This window comes from Corvus kubaryi, unplaced genomic scaffold, assembly GCF_017639235.1.
Source record: "Corvus kubaryi isolate FWS band 111438036 unplaced genomic scaffold, C.kubaryi_AGA036_p1.0 split1-65, whole genome shotgun sequence".
NCBI classification, from domain to species: Eukaryota; Metazoa; Chordata; class Aves; order Passeriformes; family Corvidae; genus Corvus; species Corvus kubaryi.
The window spans coordinates 6581251-6599410 of record NW_024582080.1 but is presented as its reverse complement, the minus strand read 5'-3'; the positions used below and the strand labels follow the sequence as shown (position 1 = coordinate 6599410).

General features: G+C 37.8%; 1 protein-coding gene across 11 annotated transcripts in view; it reads left to right on the top strand.

The window, feature by feature from the left end:
* FRY (FRY microtubule binding protein) overlaps positions 1 to 18160 on the top strand; it is a 227714-nt gene that overhangs the window by 87279 nt on the left and 122275 nt on the right. For 10 of the 11 annotated variants that reach the window (XM_042014107.1, XM_042014101.1, XM_042014097.1 and 7 more), the window contains one exon: positions 7991 to 8190. In XM_042014107.1, the coding sequence (XP_041870041.1) occupies positions 8071 to 8190 (120 nt within the window). In that variant the 5' untranslated portion in view covers positions 7991 to 8070. Of the gene's footprint in view, positions 1 to 2906; positions 2983 to 7990; positions 8191 to 18160 lie in introns of those variants that run through there. The other variant, XM_042014104.1, reaches the window with a different exon arrangement.

Genomic DNA, 18160 nt, shown 5'->3' with positions numbered 1-18160 from the left:
TTGAATGGCTAACGTGTGCACGTGCATACACACACAACGCTCATGCCTCCTTTTCCTTGGATAGAGTAGTTGGGTTGGCCAAAGCTTACACTTTATTGGCCATTTTGCCACTTCTTAGTGGATGCACTAATTAATTTGTCTCCTGTTTTCTGTCTTTGCTGTTCCTTGAGTTCACATGAAATTTGTATTCTCCTATTATGCTAAAAGGAATAGGAAGTTTACAAATCTGCAGGATTTGGAAGTGTCTTTTGTAGTTCCACAAATACTGTGAAAAGAGTGGAATACGTATATCTAAACCTGGCAACAGCATTTTTTCACTATATACTCAGACAGAAATAATTTAAAATGTTGGTCTTATCTTGGGTAAATCGGTAACCAAGTCCTGGAGTGCCTTTATCATGGAAGGTATCTTCTTCCTTTCTCTTCCCGTGCCAGTTTACACAAATTACTCTCCTGAGGCATGTCTCTTTAAAGAAATTAAGGAACCTGAAATGTATAAATTAGCCTTTTCTCTCTTATAGTTTCAGCATAATCAAGTATTTGAGGATATCCATTTTGGAGAGCTTAGGTCATCTCAAGATGATTTATTGGATATTCTCCCAAGTCTATTCCCTTTAGACTTATTTTCTGAATGAGCTGTTTTGCTCCAGAATCTTGAACTTCTTTTGTACTTTTCCCCACTGATCTCACTGTCTCTTCTCTATTTTATCTTCTAGACTAGATAGTATTTCCTCTGGCACAGGAATTTCCAGACTTTTATTTTGCATGCAACTGTTTGGGTTTTATCTTTGTTTCATTGCAGACCATCTGTCTAGTTGGTCAACCAAAGAAACTCTTCCTGAAGATTTCTGTATTTGCATTAAATAGGCTTTTGAAAGTCAGCATGAGTTGGGATAGTTTTATGTCATGTTCTTGTCAAGACAGCTGCACAAAATGACTGATTGTCTTCTCCAATAGTTGCCTGAACAGTTTTAGATAGTCTTCAGAGTCTGGAGTTTTAGAATACGCGTTTACTGAGATTTCCAATTTTGGAGACAACCTTGTTCTACTAAGAGGGAAAATATGGTTGAGATTTTTTTCATATAGACTTTCTTATATATTCTTATTATCTGTATGTGCCTGTACCTAATGTCTGTGTCTACGTACAGCTGTCAGTGAGGGAATTTTTCACTGAAAAAAATTCCCTTACCTTGAGGGAAATGATCCTTCACAGGGACTCAATTTCATGTAATATGAATATTTGTCTATGTGTTTTTTACTGCTTATTTTACATTGTTTATTAAAATAGAGGAAGCTTTGAAGCAGTATGTTCCAGTAAGTGTAGTTTCAAAGCTCCACAGTCGATACTCTCTGCCTGGGACATGTGTATGCAAAGGGTTATTACACATCTCTCCATCCCTGGGCCAGTGCAGGCCAGCCTTACTGCAGCTGGAAGTGTAATTCATTTCCACTACTAGAGAAGGAAACTGGGTCTGCAGAGCTGTTGCTTATGGTAGATTTGTACAGCAGCTTTTATGGACCTTAGAAATCACTACAGGCCATAAAATTGCGGTTTCTTACATTCATTTTAATAATTAGTTTACTATATTTATGTAAGCATGCAGTTGAGAACAGTGTCATTACATTGCATTGTAACCCCTATGAAGAGTAAGGCCAAGACCAGTACTACCATAATTTACACTTTTGCTTTCCAGATAGTCTGGATGTGGGACTTGGTGTCCACTGAATTCTTCCTGGTCTTTCATTTTTTACTGTAAGTCCTCCTAAGAAAGAGTCAGAAACACAAAAAAGAGCAGACATTAGTGGCATTGATTGCTTGTTGTAAAGTCCTGTACTTCAAATAAGTTTATTTTCTATCATAGATATTTCAAGTCATTAGTACTATGTTTTATTGGTTAACTCTATACCTTTATGGTTATTTTTTCTTGAAACATGCAAATTAATTATGAAAATAATGCTTACATTAAATAGTGCTATTACTGCATCTTACTAATATGCTGGACTAACATTTTTCTTGGGAATCATACAGTTCATTTTACCAAGATAAGAATGGATCTGCTAGACCTTAGTATGTTTCTTTCAGCAAAAGCTCCCTTTTTTTATTCTCTATCAAGCTTGAATTAATTGGGAATGTTCTCCTTCAAAAGGTGAAAAAGCAACCTTTTGTGGTGCATTAACCATATCCTTGTAAATTAAATTCTTCATGCTTTATTTAATAATGTCTTTTTCACTTTCTTTTTAACGTTATAATTGCTATTTTAAAACAAAGCAAATTTTCTCAAGAGTTATTGCAGCAGATGTACGGTTATTCTTAAGGATATGTGGTTTCTCACTGATTCTTGGCACGGGAAAAGAAGAGATACTGGGTTGGTTTTATCGAAAGGAATTTAGACTGTATGTACTTTTGGCCAAAAGACTTTAGTTACAAAACAAAACCCGTCCTGTGTTGTCTCTGTGCTTTGCATTTCTATACTAATTGCTTTCAGCTTGGATTGTATGATAATACATGTGTTTGATATGTGTGGTTTGTTTGTGTCGAACTCCATTATCCTGTCTCATGTTCTTGGAGTGCCTGAAGTAGTTTCACTAATCTGTCAGCATAGTATGTACTTCTGGATAAATATAGACATGCAGCCACTCTGTGAGTGGTCATCATCATATGCTGAAGCTAAAAATTACCCCTTTGGTTATGGAAAGGCTGAGCTGATCCGCAGGCCTGCTCTAGCTCACACATTGCAGTTCTTCAGCATTTGTCTATTGAAAAGCAATGCCAAGAAACTGAAGGAAATGTCTTCCTCACAAGCAGTGGGGAAGTGTGAAACAGGATTATGAAACAACTAATTTATTTTTCAATTTTAGTTAGAAAAGGATTCTAACTTTTCTGACTGAAGGAGGGGAACATTTCAGGTATTCACAGGCTCATGGATATTACAGTAGCATGTTGGAGAAAATCCAGCGTGATCAGCTTTATAAAGGGTCTCGGTAGGTATGAAAATACTGCAGATAGATGTTTGTGTTTGTCTTACTAGTTCGCTCGTTGTTGCTAAAGTGTAAATTTGACACAGTTTACTAAAAAAAAAATGCAACCTCTGTTTTTTCTGCTTAAAGATACTGAAAAGTCAGTAACTCTTTATGGCTGGAGTTATATCCAGTGTAGCACAGATTCTTGGCTTGTGCATTATGATCATTCAGTTGTTTTGACTCCTCTCACAGCTTTAGGAAAAATACCTGTAGTGCAGACCATAGCAGGGGCTCTCTTATGATAATTTAATTTGGTACTCATCCCCAGTATCAGCTTTTGACCGTGTGTTGCACTAAAACTGCTGTGCTTTTTTGCAACTGTTTTTCTGATCAGGGAAATGATCAATACATAGAAAATTCTAGCAGTGATTTTATGTCAGGAGGCCTTTCTGTGGCAATAGTATATGCTTGTGAGGACAACCATGGTTGATATTTCAGTGATACTTCCATATTTATTCCTTGTCTTTAATTTTTAAAAAATACATAACATTGAGAAAATAGTATGGTTATAGCCTGTGCTCAATGAAAATACTCTGTAGGATAAGAGTATAATTTGAAATACAGCTTATTGCACATTTAGTAGAAAAATAAGAGTCCGTGTTGGAAACAAGAACATGTGCTTCAGACAGAGTTAAATCCCCAAATGGTACAGACATTTTATAGTTGATCAAGCATGGTTAAACTTTGTTACAGATTTTCATAGGATAGGAGCTTTAAATATGTATACAATTTTCTAAACTTGATCTGTAGATTCTCTGCTCTTGCAGAGTCCTTGGGCATCAGGGTTACCATGCTCTCCTCCCTGTGCATCACCATTCATTCTCCTGGGGAATGAGCTGTTTTTCTCTAGGTAAAGGGTTTAACTTAATGCAGTATTTGTGTGGTGACCAGTACTCTACAATATATAGATAAATGCTTCTGTGGTCTGTTCTGGTATTTCTCTTTGTATAACATTTATTATTTCAAAAGCAGGCACTAAAAACTAAATTTGTTAAGGAGATCAGTATCTCAAATTGTGTATAACGCCTTCCTTCCACCCACCTCCCTCCAGATCTCTTCTGCATGAACCCATACAAACTATACATGGTGACTTCTCATGTTAAAATTATGCCTTTTATTTAATTTGGGCAGCGTTTCACTGGTGTAGATGGAAAAACTGAGCACATCTTTTTTATTGCTACTTCTAAGACTCACATTATAATGTGTCAACATAAATGGACCAAGCAGGGATGACTTTAATGCAGCTATTTCCTAATTTTTGAGTCCTTGATTTCCAGTTTTATGTCTCAGAGGCAACTTTTTTTTAGTGAATTTTATAGGGCTCTTGGTCGAGGCATAAGAGCTATATTCTGTTAAAGCTCATACATTATTAGTGTAGATGTCAGTGATAGTCTTGTCACTGGGCCAGATTTTTGCAATGCAAATATCAAGCATATGCAAATGCTGGAGATAATGGAGCTGAAAAGATGCCTTGGAAAGCCAAACCTGTATATAATAGTTCATGACCAACTCATAATCAACTCCAGACCCTCAGAGTGTTGGCAATGTTAGCTCTCATGCTAAAGATGCTTAAGTGGAGTTAACAGCTACAAAATGGTCTTTTAAAAAATTGAACTAAATCAATGTCATATGTCAGTCATTTCTTTAACTGCTGTAATTGCTGTAGTAATGATAGATGTTAACCCCCAGGATATGCTTTTTCTGTATTTGGAGAAAGGCTGTACAGTTCTATATTTCTGAGAAGAGCTAGAATAAAAATTTTTGATGCACTGGAAAATCTCACAGATAATTGAATTCCTCTGTTACAGTGTGCAAATAAGTGATTTTTCAGTTGGATGTCTGGGAAAAAACCTAAATCCGCCTGCATCACAAACCTAACAGAATCATTGTTAAAAGGCTTCCTACTAACAATGACTATGTGGATTTAAATTCCAGTCTCAGAATCTTGGCTGAATGCCACAATGATTGAAGATTAGGGTGGCAGCTCCCAGGTAGCATGGTTAAGGTTTTTTCTAAACTTAATTTCGCCAGGATGTGATGCGTACCTGATCTCACACACCGCCTGCGTGCCTGCCTGGCTCCCTTGAATCCCCCCTAGGTTTCGAGCTTAGTAGCCAGGTTTAAAGTAAAATTGCCGAAGGAACAGAAGGCAAGTTTGTGTTTGATTAGATTGCCGCAGATTCCTTCCCGGCCCCATTGGCGGGCGGCCCGGGCCGGCAGTGTTGTGCTTGGCAGGGCCCGGCTGGCGAGCAGCCCGGCTGGCGAGCAGCCCGCCCGCCCAGCCCGGGCACGGCGCTCGGCGCGGAGCCTGGGAACGGCGCGGGGAGCTCGGCGCGATGGCAGTGCGAAGGACGGGGCTTTCGCTGCACAAAGGACACAAATCCTTAAGAAAATTGGTTTCACTGCTCACCAAAAAATTTTCCTGACCGAGCATTTGGAGATCAAGCTGATTTCATGGGTAGATGTAAGCCAGTCAAAACCACACATTTGGCAAATATATTCCTCATTGTAAAAATATTGTCTGACTCCGTCCTAAAGCTATTTGTGGAGAGATTTCCATTGCCTAGTGTATTTGATAGTCCATAAAAATTTGCATCTGATCCTTTGCATCCCACTGTCTTCATGTTAAAATTTTAAGAGAGCCTAGGTGGTGACAGAAGAGCAGTAGCACTTAGACTGGTGGCTCTTTTTTCAGTACTTTGAAGTAGATTATTATTGAGAGCAACAGCATATTTTTAGAACAAGTTTTGTGTAATATAAATGTAGGACTGTTTTATACACTTTGTTTTTTTGCAAAGAGTCATAATGCCAGGAAGATTCCATGATAATGCTTTTGCCCTCAAAAATCAAGTGAAACTTTGCAGGAAACAAATCTAGCAGGAAACATCTGTCACAGTGGGAGAAGTGCTGCTGCTGTGCTGAAGAGTGATGCTGTACCTTTTCAGTCGGGGGTTATTTTCAAAGAAAAGTGTAGATGTGTTACACTTGCAGAATAATAGCTACGTGAAGAGAAGCATTTCTATCTTCTATTATAGTCATATAGGAACTTCTAAACGGATTTTTCTAATGGAAAACATGTTCTCTTTTCTCCAGTGGATCCTTTTTTATTTTTCAGCATGTGATTTTGGGTTCTGATTCTGCCATATTTTAAATGCTCTGAAACCATAAAGTTTTTTCTTTTACTTTTAATTTTTTTTTTTTTTTTTGTTCAGCAATGAAGTGTTGAAGTACATAGGAAAGGTCAAAAATCTCATTTCTTCTTAAAACACTCATATGCCACTAATAATTGACAATTAATTTCAGTAAGAGTTGTAATTCTGTTCCTCAAAGCAAAAAGGCTAAAGGTATTAGAAGTGAGGCAATTATCATTGTAGTTCATTCTTCTTTCTCTCTTTCTTTCTTTGCAACTTGGATGCGACATATAATGTAATGCTCTGGAGTGCAATGCTATGGGGAAGTGCTGCAATGGTTTTAGTTCACAATATTTCCATGGTTTGTATTGCATTAAAGCATCTCTGTCCCAATCACCAGTACTGCTCGTGGGCATTGCAACACTTGTGTTACATTCAGAGGGGATAATGGCTGGGCTTGCCAGTGTTACTTAATTTGCTACTTTTAAAGTCTCTGGCAAAACTAACAGAGAGACGGTGCTACTAGTACCTGCCTGAAAACCAAACATTACTTTTATTGCCAGTAAGAGCTGAGCCCTGGGGATTTTAGTTTGGAAATTTCATGTGTAATATGGTACCATTTGAAGTGCTTCAACTTATTTTTCCTCCTTCACAAAAAAGCAGTAAGTAGAGCTCATTCTAGCATGCAATATCTTGATACTCATTATGCAGAATTCAATCACAGAGTAATTTACATTGGAAGGTATCCCTGGTGGATGATTAATCCAACCTCAGCTTGCTCATCAGCTAGGGAAGGTTTCTCAGGACCTTGTCTGGTCAAGTTTCAAGTGTCTCCAGCAATGGAGTTTCTGCTATATCTCTGGACAACGTGTATCAGTGTTTGATCACCCCTTCACAGTGGATTTTCCATTTATCTAATTGAAATTTCCCACATTCAAAGTAGCATCTGTTGCCTCTTGTCCTGTCATCCTGTGCTCAAAGAAGAGTCTAGTTCCGTGGCATCTTTGCTATACTCTGTTAGGTGGCTAAAAAGTGCAATAAGATTCTCTTCTCAAGGTTGAATCAGTCCAGCACTCTCAGCCTTTACTAATCTAGCAAGCCCCTGACCATCTTCATGGTCCTCTCTTGGCCTTGCTTCAGAATAGCAATGTCATTCTTGTATGGGAGAGCACAAAACTGAGCACAATGCACCAGGTGTAATCTCAAAAGTGCCAGATGGAACTGTAAGGTTTGGTACTTTCAGGAAAGCTAGCACATAATTAATATTTTTTGGCCACGGAAAACATTCCATGTCTGACTCTTCATGTAAGATTTATACTGGTAACATGTATATTGTTTTTTGAGTCATTCTTGACTGACCTGAAAATGAAGTACAGGAGAATAAGACCCTTTACAATTCACCACAGTCAAAAGACCAAACTCCTGACTTTTGCTAGCCTAAGCCAGTTTGAATAGGTATAAAGGATAAATTTTTGTTACTTGACAACTGAGTTACAGGTCTGACCTGCATGCAAAAGATAAGAAATGAGGATGTTATTCAAACAGTGAGGTGTCAGCAAGTCTTACCATGTAAAAAAAAAGAAGATTGAATATGCACTGCATAGTAAACACCACTCAATTTTAATATAAAAGATTTCATCTTTGATTTCTTCTTCCAGTTAGATAATGTGTATTTTACCTATGGTACCGTGGAAGTTTTATTTATGTGTTGTGTATTTCTTTGAATAGCAGCTAGTCTCCAGTTTTGCTTTGACAGTGTAGTGGGCTGTTGAGGTACTCTGTGAAAGTTAAAGCATGTTGAATTACCCAAAAATAAATGTGTCTTTTCTACATTTCAGCTTCTCCAGTTGGTAACGGATATATCAAGCCACCTGTCCCACCTGTTTCTGGTACACAGAGGGAAAAAGGACCTCCAGCCATGTTGCCCATCAGCATCGACCCAGACAGTAAACCAGGCGAATATGTCCTGAAGAGCTTGTTTGTTAACTTTACTACTCTGGCTGAACGCAAGATTCGCATCATCATGGCAGAGCCTCTTGTGAGTAAAAAAAAACTCTGTGTGTGTATATATATATATATATATATATATATATATATATACTGTGCTTTGAATTTTATTTTAAAATCTGGCTTGCTTGCTGTGCAATGAAGACTATTTTGCTTGTAATCTGCGTTGGAGTTTGATAGTGTTTCCCAAACTGTAAGATATGCTGCTATGGCAGTTAGAACGTTGTGGGAGAGGGCAGAGGTATGCGAGATATGCCAAAGGGGTGACATGAAAGGGAATTAATATCTAATTTCTGTTTGCAATATGGGCACATGTTAATGGGATTGAGAGACAGAAGGGGTGTCAGCCAGCATATATTTCACAGCTGGGAGAGCAGTCACTGGAGTCAAAATAGATTAGAAAATGCTGAAATATGATAAAAGCAATATTTCTGAACATTACGGGTTTTCACCTAAAACATGAAAATGGCTACCACTGGTGGCTCCTCTTTCAGTTCTGACAGTCGTAGATTTCATAATTTTAAAAAGCACCTATTTTCCAGATATGAAAAAGCATGCAGGATTTGAAAAAGGAGGTACATTACAAGGTCTTGCACAGAGGGAGAGCCATTGTTATTTGTATTTTAGGGAAATTTAACATGCAAGTATGTCTGTTACAATTTGTGTTATGTAACTGAACTTCCAGGACCCTGCTCATTTAACTTGAGATTGCATTTTATATACATTTTTGCTATTTTGATTAAGGAAGAATATTTCTATAACTTTTATTTTAGTTCTGATGAGGTAAAAAAACCCCCAAGACCTAAAAATAACTAGAAATCTCTACTTCTGTACTATAAGGGAATTTTTATAAAATCTTAAAATGTTTTTGTTATGAAGTACAATGTAGAATATTTACTTCAGTTCCCCATTTTCAGGTCTGGATATTTTGAAGGGCAAAATTAAAATTTTCTTTATTCTGATGGCATCTGTTTAGCTTTGATTTGTATTCAGAAGCATTTGATGCTTAGAAAGTCTTACCAGGCTTTCTTCTGAAACATTAGGTAGATGCAAGATGACGTAACTATCTTACATAATTTGGAAATAACACCAAAAAAAGCTAACAGTAAAGAATATTTTGACAAAAATCCAGGTTTTTTTCTTCTTTCATGAGTCCCCTCCAGATCACAAAAAGTAGAATAAATTGACAGTCATAGTGTAGGTCCTTTTAAAAACTAAAATACCAGCAGCTGTTTATTACCATCCAGTCTTCATGCAATGCACAGTGAACATCTTTAAAATTTTAAAACAAAATATGTATAACATTACTTGCAAAGATCAGGAAAACAACAAGAAGACCAGGACCGAGGATATAATTTCCTTGCAGCACCTTTGTTTCTCTTAAACATGAACCTCTGCATTTTCATATAAGACTTCAGGCGTGGATTTATTCCCATTTCACCTCGTGTTAAGATGATTTTGAGTTGCTGTGTGGTAATATGTTGGTTTTGTCACTTTGAGAAACTATTATTATCTGAATGTTGATCTTATTCTAGAGATTGTTCAATGGAGTTTTAGTTGGTAAATTCAATGTAGAACGTAAATATATGACAGGAGACTGGAATGCCATGTTTTTCTTGTTATCATTTCCAAAACGTATTTTTCACAGGGGTCTGACCATGAGACACTAACAATAATTCAATTACATACTCACATCTCATTAGTACTAATAAAACTTACAAATCATGGCATGCTGCTATTTGAGGTTGGCTGTGACCAATGAGTAAGGAGGATTCTGTAGACATTCAGTCAAAATGATCTTGAAATAATTGGGTTGTAATGAAAGAAGTAACAAGGGAAAATGACAAAAATTACTCTCAAGTAACAGCTAAGAATTTAAGTCTACCCTTTTTGTGAGGTAGCTGCTGGATGTTTAGCAGCTTTGTTCCCACATTTTACTCTACTGATTAGAATTGTGACCAGGAAGTCCCAGGGATTTGGGAGACAAAGTTTATAAATTGATGGTGAAAAGCTACCTTTTGGCCTTTTTTTCACAATAGGTAGTCAGATGGTGAGCTCTTTGAAGAGTCTGTTCTAATTAAACTCAAACGTACTTCAAAGAAAGTCAAACTTGTGAAATGCTCAATACTGAGATATTTCTGCTTTGAATTCTCCGAGTCATTTCAAGATATGACAATTTAATTTTATAATGAGTGTCGAATACTTAAGGTATCTTTTAGAGAAGCTAAAATGATCTGTTTATAGTGTTGCCTTTTCATCTCTTTTATCACGAAGTCTAGCTTACATTGAAGCTCTGAAGTTACTGTGGTTAAATTAAATACTTACTGATACCTTTTTTACCTCAATAATTCTTTTCATGCAGATATTTTGCCAGTTTATGCTTTCCAATTATCATTACTGATGTTTTTATGAATTTTTCTTTCCGTTTCCTTGGGTTCCATATGCCTGTGTGATATATCCATCTCTTTCTTTTGTGATGTACACAGCGCCTAAGTGTAAATTACAGTGTTCTGGCAACTATGTTGGAAAACCATGTTTGAGTCACACCATGAGTTGCAGATGCTAGAAAGGCAGTAGATATTTTTGCTATTTTCTAGGGCATCAGTGAAGGGCACAGCACCCATCCCCTCCTGCAGTCCCATGAATTCTCATCTGAGATAGTGATATTCCAATGGCAGGGAAAGCAGAGGGCATCGCCACCTACTCCTCCTGCTGCCTTGGCTGGCTACCAAGTATCATTTGACATTTTGGTTACTGGATCTGGCAGTGATCATGACAAAAAACGCACTCCCCAGTTAATATATTTTCTAGCCATGAGTATAATGTCAACTATCCACTGCTAAGTCTTTAACAAGTTAAAATGGAAAACTTTTGTTTCCAGATTTGATATTTTTAAGCTTTGTCTGCAGAATATTTTATTCAGAATTTCAGGTCAATTTTTCCCCCTTTTAGAATCTCTGATATATAAAAAACCAGTTCAATAATTGTATTAAGTTCACAATCATGTGGCTAATTTTTAATGATTAACTACTGTACCCAGATTGTCAAATTATATTGATCCAAATTGAAAGTATTTGACAGCAGACTTAATTAAAGTGGATTGTCCAGTTTATAAAATTAAATTCCCATAAATTAAATGTAAGTAATTTCTTCTAGATAATCTCTAATTATTTCCTGCTTCTTTTCTGTAGATAATTGTTCTTATTTGTAACAAATATTAAGATTTTATTCCGCAGACCTTTTTTCACAGCTGATTTAATTAATATTTAATTTTTATCATTTTATATTCTAAATATTCTCTGCTTTGCTTCACTTACAAACACAATCTGATATGTTATTACTGCTGATTTTTTTCAAGCAGTGATGCCCTTGAAATAAAGCTAGAAAGAAGAAGCCAAGGAACTATTTTTGCGAGTTCAAATGAAAGAATATGTCTCATAGCTCTGGAAGGAGAAATCCCAGAAAACAGTTTCCTTTTTAGGACTGTTGATTATCACTTTGGGTAATAATTCATCCTGTGCATACAGAGCAGGCTAATCTTTAAAGACGGCTTTCAGCAGTACTTACACACAGCTGTAGACATTGATAAAACATAGGGAGCTACAGGCATTGACAGTTGTTAATGGTTAATTTAGCTGTTGGTAAACTTTCATTATGCTTTTCTCCTGCAAGCATCTTCTTTTACTGAGCTTGTCTAAATTCAGTATCTCTCTGAATACTGAACTCAAGAAGAGAATTTACTCATTATAGGATTGGGACTATAAGCACATTCATGTATTCTGCATGCAACTTTTTCCTTTTATTAGGCAGGTTTCATCTCACCATTAGAAAAAAACCCTGAAAGGAGTGATGTGGTTGATACTAGTGTATTTATTACTTCCATTTCATTAGAAGCTTGAAGATATTAAAATAGAGGTCTATTTCAAAACTGGGCTGGTGATAACAGCCAAGCAGATGGTTAGGAAGACTTGGAAAAAAAAGGAAAGAATAATGCAAATTGCAGAGACTGACCAACCAACACATATAATGGCACTGGTTTCTGATTAGCTTCAGTCTAGGCTTCACTTTCTCTAGGCAAGACAAGAATATGCTGAGAAAAGACTTGGGTATAAAAGGAAGTTGGTTTTTTGTTTTCTGAGGATTGGGCTGTGATAACTGGTAAGATTTATGTAGGCTGTGGTAATACCAAGCAGTCCTATCCCACAGCTGTAATGTAGAATTTTCTGGTTTACGTGGACTAAAACTCCAGCTGCATCACACAAGGTGACAACTCCTTAGTTGTCACCTCTAACTGGACACATTACTGTTACACATATTTTACATTTGAAGTCCTCATTAATAGTTTGGCATGCACAGGGACTTTGGACCCATGTTTGTTCACAGATAGTAGTCACTGTAAAGAACAAGTAATTTCCTGGAAAAGAGGAAAGGCAAGCTGCCCTGCTCTGTTCTAGCTGTTCACTCAGTATATGTATGCCCAGAAAAATGGAAAATAACACAACTTTATTTGAATACCTTTATATTGAAAATTTTGTTCTCTTTTCTCATACAAAAACTGTCTCCATAGAACCTTTCTCTTTAAATGCTACAAACATACCAGCTTCCCATTGTCATCTGTCCCTATCCACCTCTGTGTCACTGAAGGAGTATGCCACTGATCATTAATCTAATTCTTCTATTCCACAAGTGTTTGTGCTAGTCAAAATTTTGTAAATCATGTGGCAGTCCATCCCAGCTCTCAGGACCTCATAGTTCTTAATACCATAACTCTGTATCTAATGTCTCATAATTCTTTATTGCTACTGTATTATTTATTTAGCATTGAAATGATAGAAATAAATATTATTATAGTAGTTTTTTTAGGCCTAGTTGTGACAAATAATGTAAGTCATTAAAATAATTATTCTTAATTATTCTTTCAGTAGTTGTCTCTGAAGTACTTAAGATGCTTCTTTATGAAATTCTGCTCCACTTTATTTTACTGTGCTGAGGACTGTTCTCTTACCTCCTCATAAGAAAGTGAAAGCATCTCCACAACATCTTACTTTAACTACTCAATATGTAACCTGAACATTTATGATGATCCTTTCAGTGTATGGAACCCCACGAATCTGTTACAGTGGATGTGTTAAGTGGGTTGTTGAATGTGCAAATCTATGTCAGTCAGTCATGGGACAGTCTGGAGGACCAAGAACAGTCATTCACCTCAGGAGAGGATCTGTCTCCTAGTGCTCCCAGAAAGTATCAGCTCAGCAGAGTTCTTTTCCTGCAAGTTGCTGACTGGGTCCTGGGCCAACTTTTTAGACTAGTAGTTAGTCTAGTATTTTATTCAACTTCTAGCCACATCTGAGGACTTCTTGTTGCCCAGAGAAGTTGTAAGCGCCCAATCCCTGGAAGTATTCAAGACCAAAATAGAGCAATCTGATCTAGTGGAAGGTCCCCCTGCCCATGGCAGGGGGGGTTTGAGTTCCATGATCTTTAAGGTCCTTCCAACCCAAACCATTCTGTGATTCTATGATTCTAAGTTTAATTTCTATATGGATTGTTCCCTTGGTTCTGTTTCGTTTTACTCAGACTTCCCAGCAGGTAACTTCTCCATTTCAAGATATCGATTAAGAAGAACAATGGTCTCAATCATTACTCTTCCTTCCTTCACTAATAAACTTTCCTTGGGAGTTCACTGGCTTTCCAAGTATAGTCCAGTCCACCAGTGATAATGAAGCCCAGGCTGCACCAGATCAGTGTGTTCTTTTCCCCAGCAGAAAGGAAGGGCAGCTAAGCCTGGGAGATCTCTTCTATGAAATAAGCAAGCTCTACTCAAGAGCTCAAAGGATGTAAAGGCAGAAAATGACAGGAAAGATTGGCCTTTTGTACTAAAGATGGAGAGCAATCAAATATAACAAAGACAAGTCCAATGGCATAACGATCCTTCACTTCCACTTACCACCTCAGATATAAGAATATCCTTCTCCGGTTATCTCAGTTATGTATCTCAGGCTGAGACATGTAGCAGAAGCCAGGCACTGAACAATATAGAGCTAGGGTGGGTAATCTTGAACCTTGGGACAATTATCTTCCAGAAAGACCTAGAAAGGTTTGTGTGATTGAAGCAGTGGCCATAGACCAGATACCTTCTGTGTAGTTCACAGGGACATCGTAGAACTGAAACACAGAAGTTGAGGGAAAAGAGTATGAAATATGCAGCTGGGAAAAAAAGAATTAGAGGAAGATACAAATGTAGGGTTTCAGAAGTAATCATAGGGAGTGCAGGAGAGCAGAAAAAGGATATAGCATGGTCTGATTCCAACATCCATATGAGACTGAGGGAAAAACTTCATGCCATTTTAGCAAGTCAAGAAGGAAACGGACACATCTTTGCCTGGACACTGGCATTGTCATTTGCACTTAGAAACAGGTCCATAAAAACACTCACACATTTCAGAGTCTGGCAGTGTCAACAGGCACTTTCTCAGTGCTCTCAGGGTTTCCATGGCTGAGTGTGTGGGCAGAATGCTGTTTGAGACATGAGCAGAGCTCATTCCAGTGGCAAGACTCTCCAGGATGCTCGCTGTCCCTCGGCCCCATTACTGCATGGATACAGTTGGAGGATAGTCAATGGTGCATACAATGGTTCAAATCACTGAGAGAATTTAACATTGCAAGACAGATTCAGTCCAAGGCCACTTGGCTGTCACACTACATCTCATGTTGGCCAATGCTTGCAAATGTAGCAGAGAACCTACCACATGCCCTTAATCATTTTTGTGTCATTTAGGGATATTGGTTATTACCACTCTCCAGAAAATGAAAGTCCTACTATAGTCATTTCAGGCCAGTCTTATCACTGGTCTGTCACCATGAAGGCCAGAAGAAAATCAAGTATACACTTCAGTAGCATTCTTGCCAGATAAGTAGCAATTCAATAAAGAGGTATCTTCCCATAGCTTCACAACAGCTTCATCCTTTGCATGCTTTGAGAGTCACATTTGAAGTCAATGAGGTCCTGCTTAATTTATGTGCTCTTTTCTGGGCCTGAAGCTGGCATGGCACAGTTTATACATCAGACAGCTTGAATTATACCATATTTGGCCTTTTATTTCTGGTGGCATGACAAATACGAGAAAACTTGAAATACTTCACGTAACTACCTTCCCAAATTGGAAATCCACCCAATACGGTCTTGTTTCACTAGCTGGGCATGCAGTACATGTGGAAGCTATGGCTTTTAGGGCCAACATACTTGTAGCAAGAGAACAGTAAAGGCTGATGTTAGCTCTGCAAGTGCACCTGGCATCCTCCTTGAAAGTCTGTCAAATCAGTACCAGTAACCAGGAAAAAAGGCTTCACATCAAATCAACTGGGGACACATTTCATATGGTACATTTACAGCCTTTGAAATAAACACATAACCAAGAAAGTCTCAAGTAAAGGAATTTTAAAGGAAACTACTGGCAGTAGTTCTCAAGTTCACTTTAAAAATGCACTTTCCTCATCTCCTGTTCTGTGAAAACAGGTGCACAGCTGGTGACAGTAAGTATCTGCCTGATGTTGCAGCAGCAGTGGACATCAGACAGCAGACCATGGCCAGAGTCATTCACTGTCCTTTATTACCCCCAGCTCTCTGCATCTAGAGAGGTGTGGTTCCAGTTTACAGAGATCTCTGCTGTGCCTGGAGCAGCCCTGCAATTACAACTCTAGATTTATTCAAATGACCAGTAAGAGCTTCCTATAGGCTTTATTAAATTAGGTCACGTTATTCTGAGTGGGTAACCAGTGGTCAGGGCCCTAAGGGCACTAATAAGCCTTAATGGCCTCCTCTGAGTCTCACCCACACCTGCCCATAGGCCAAGACTCATTCCCAGGTTTTGGAGCCATTAGTCCCTGCCACAACAGGGCTAGTCTTCTGCTCCCAACAGCCCTGCCCCCTCTCCATGGGCCTTGCCGAGCCAGGTCCACCCATATAAAATACATTAAAAGAAGGAACCTCATCCACTGCTTGGAGCACAGAGGTCCTCTACATCCTCGTAGCACTGCTCTTACCATGAGCAGGAAGTTTGACTGAGGACAGTGCTCTCAAATAACTCAGGCAACCTGTTGAGCCCAGGAGGGAAGCTGTGCTTTCCCCATTCTCGGCAGGAAAGAATAGCTTCCTGCATTTTTCTACCATGTATCTCCTTCTGGCTCAGAAGAAATAGCTTTGCTCATCATAAATCAGTTGGTGTAAAACTCTTTGCATATAGGACTGAGGTGTCAGTTAAATTTCCATTTGGGAAATAAAGATGTACCCAATGATCAGGATACATCAAGGACAGGGAAGTGCATTCTCTCAGCCTCTTCACCAGCTCTCAAATTAGTGTTAGAGATGAAAGAGAGGGAACAGCCCTATTCAGGTTACTCACTTTTGACTGCAGTGACTTTTTCTCCTAAATCTGTTTAATTCACCAGTATCTTTCAGTGTTTCTATTTCACAGCAGTCTGCTGTCACAAAAGCCTCTTCATATAAATAATTTCTGTATGCATACCTTTGTATTACTCATTTTAAAAATATATATGGGCTGATGAGGATCACATAGCTGAAAATCTTAATAAACAGTTGAAACAAGACCTTGAATAGCAGTTTCATGCAAAGGTCTTAACATAGACTTGGAAGTCTAGATCTCCATCATGTGTTGTTCTTATTGTTACATGGAAATCACTCTATCAAATATTTTTTTAGAGCATCAGGCTTATTCCAGCAGGCTCATAAGTGAAAGATCTTGGATTCTCATACTGCATCCTGTGACACCACTCTGGACTGAGGCCTTATACCTTCCCTGCCCTAGCTCCAATCAACAAAATTTTATCTTCTTATATGGGATTTTTTAGGTTAGAATCACACAATCTAGTAACACAAGTCTGTGATGGAATTATGGTATCAACATTAAGTGCCCACACTTTGTCTCCAGGTGCTCTTTTTAAATTTATCGTACTTACAGATTGCAAAATCTACCTCTTTTTCTTTACACTGTAGTATTGGAATAAATAAAATCAGGGAAAACCAAGGGATAGAGTTATAATACTATCCAGGAGGACCCTACCAGACAGAGGATTTTGATGTGTTCATTAAGTTACAATTTTGAAAAGGCATTCCTGTTAAAACAAAGCTCTGAAAACAAACAGCCAACAAAATTTGCTTTCTCACTTGGGCTAGATTGTACCTCAAATCTCAGTAAAGTTATCCTTAGTACTCTTTTCAACTTACAGCTTTCACAAAAGCATGTCTTTAAAATATTTCTTTCAGAACTGGTCCAGTAGCAGCTATCAGCTTTTTTGGGCCTAAAATATGGTAGTAAAAAAAACGTTTTACTTCCTGCCTACAATAAAGCATCTTACTTTGCAATGGAAAACAGAAATGCTGAGAGCAGTAGGTTTGTTGTTAGGATTTGTTGGGGTTTTTTTGTTTGGGTTGTTGTTTTGTGGGGTTGGTTTGGTTTGTTTGTTTGTTGGTTTTTTTGTTTGCTTTGGTTTGGTTTTTGGTTTTTTTTTTTCTGTTACCTGTATATCTGTAACAGCATTTAACCTTTGTTTAAAGTTTGCAACTGTTTATTGTCAACACTGAGTTGAGGGAATATCTGGGAATTTTTGTACTGTTCAGGTAAGAATGTTAAAATTCTTGAGTCATTTGCTAAAGGCTAGTGAAAGAAAATTGGTTTTGTTTGTTGGGAGTTGTTTTGGGTTTTTTTACGTTCTATATTATCTTGGGAAGCTAGCAGTGCTAATTTTTGTGCTGCGCATCCAATAGCAATCTCTAGTTCAGTGGGTTTGCTTCTCTCTTCAAGATGCTTGAAATTTATTTCTGTAGAGTATTACTTCTGAAAATCAATTTGGTATTTTTTTGGCCTATTTGGCCATTTTTTTCTGACATATCAGTTACTTCAGACTAAACACTCATATGACTAAAATTTCTGTGTCCACGTTTTAGTTTTCTTGGTAGACAACCTAGCTAAAAGATGCCTTTTGCA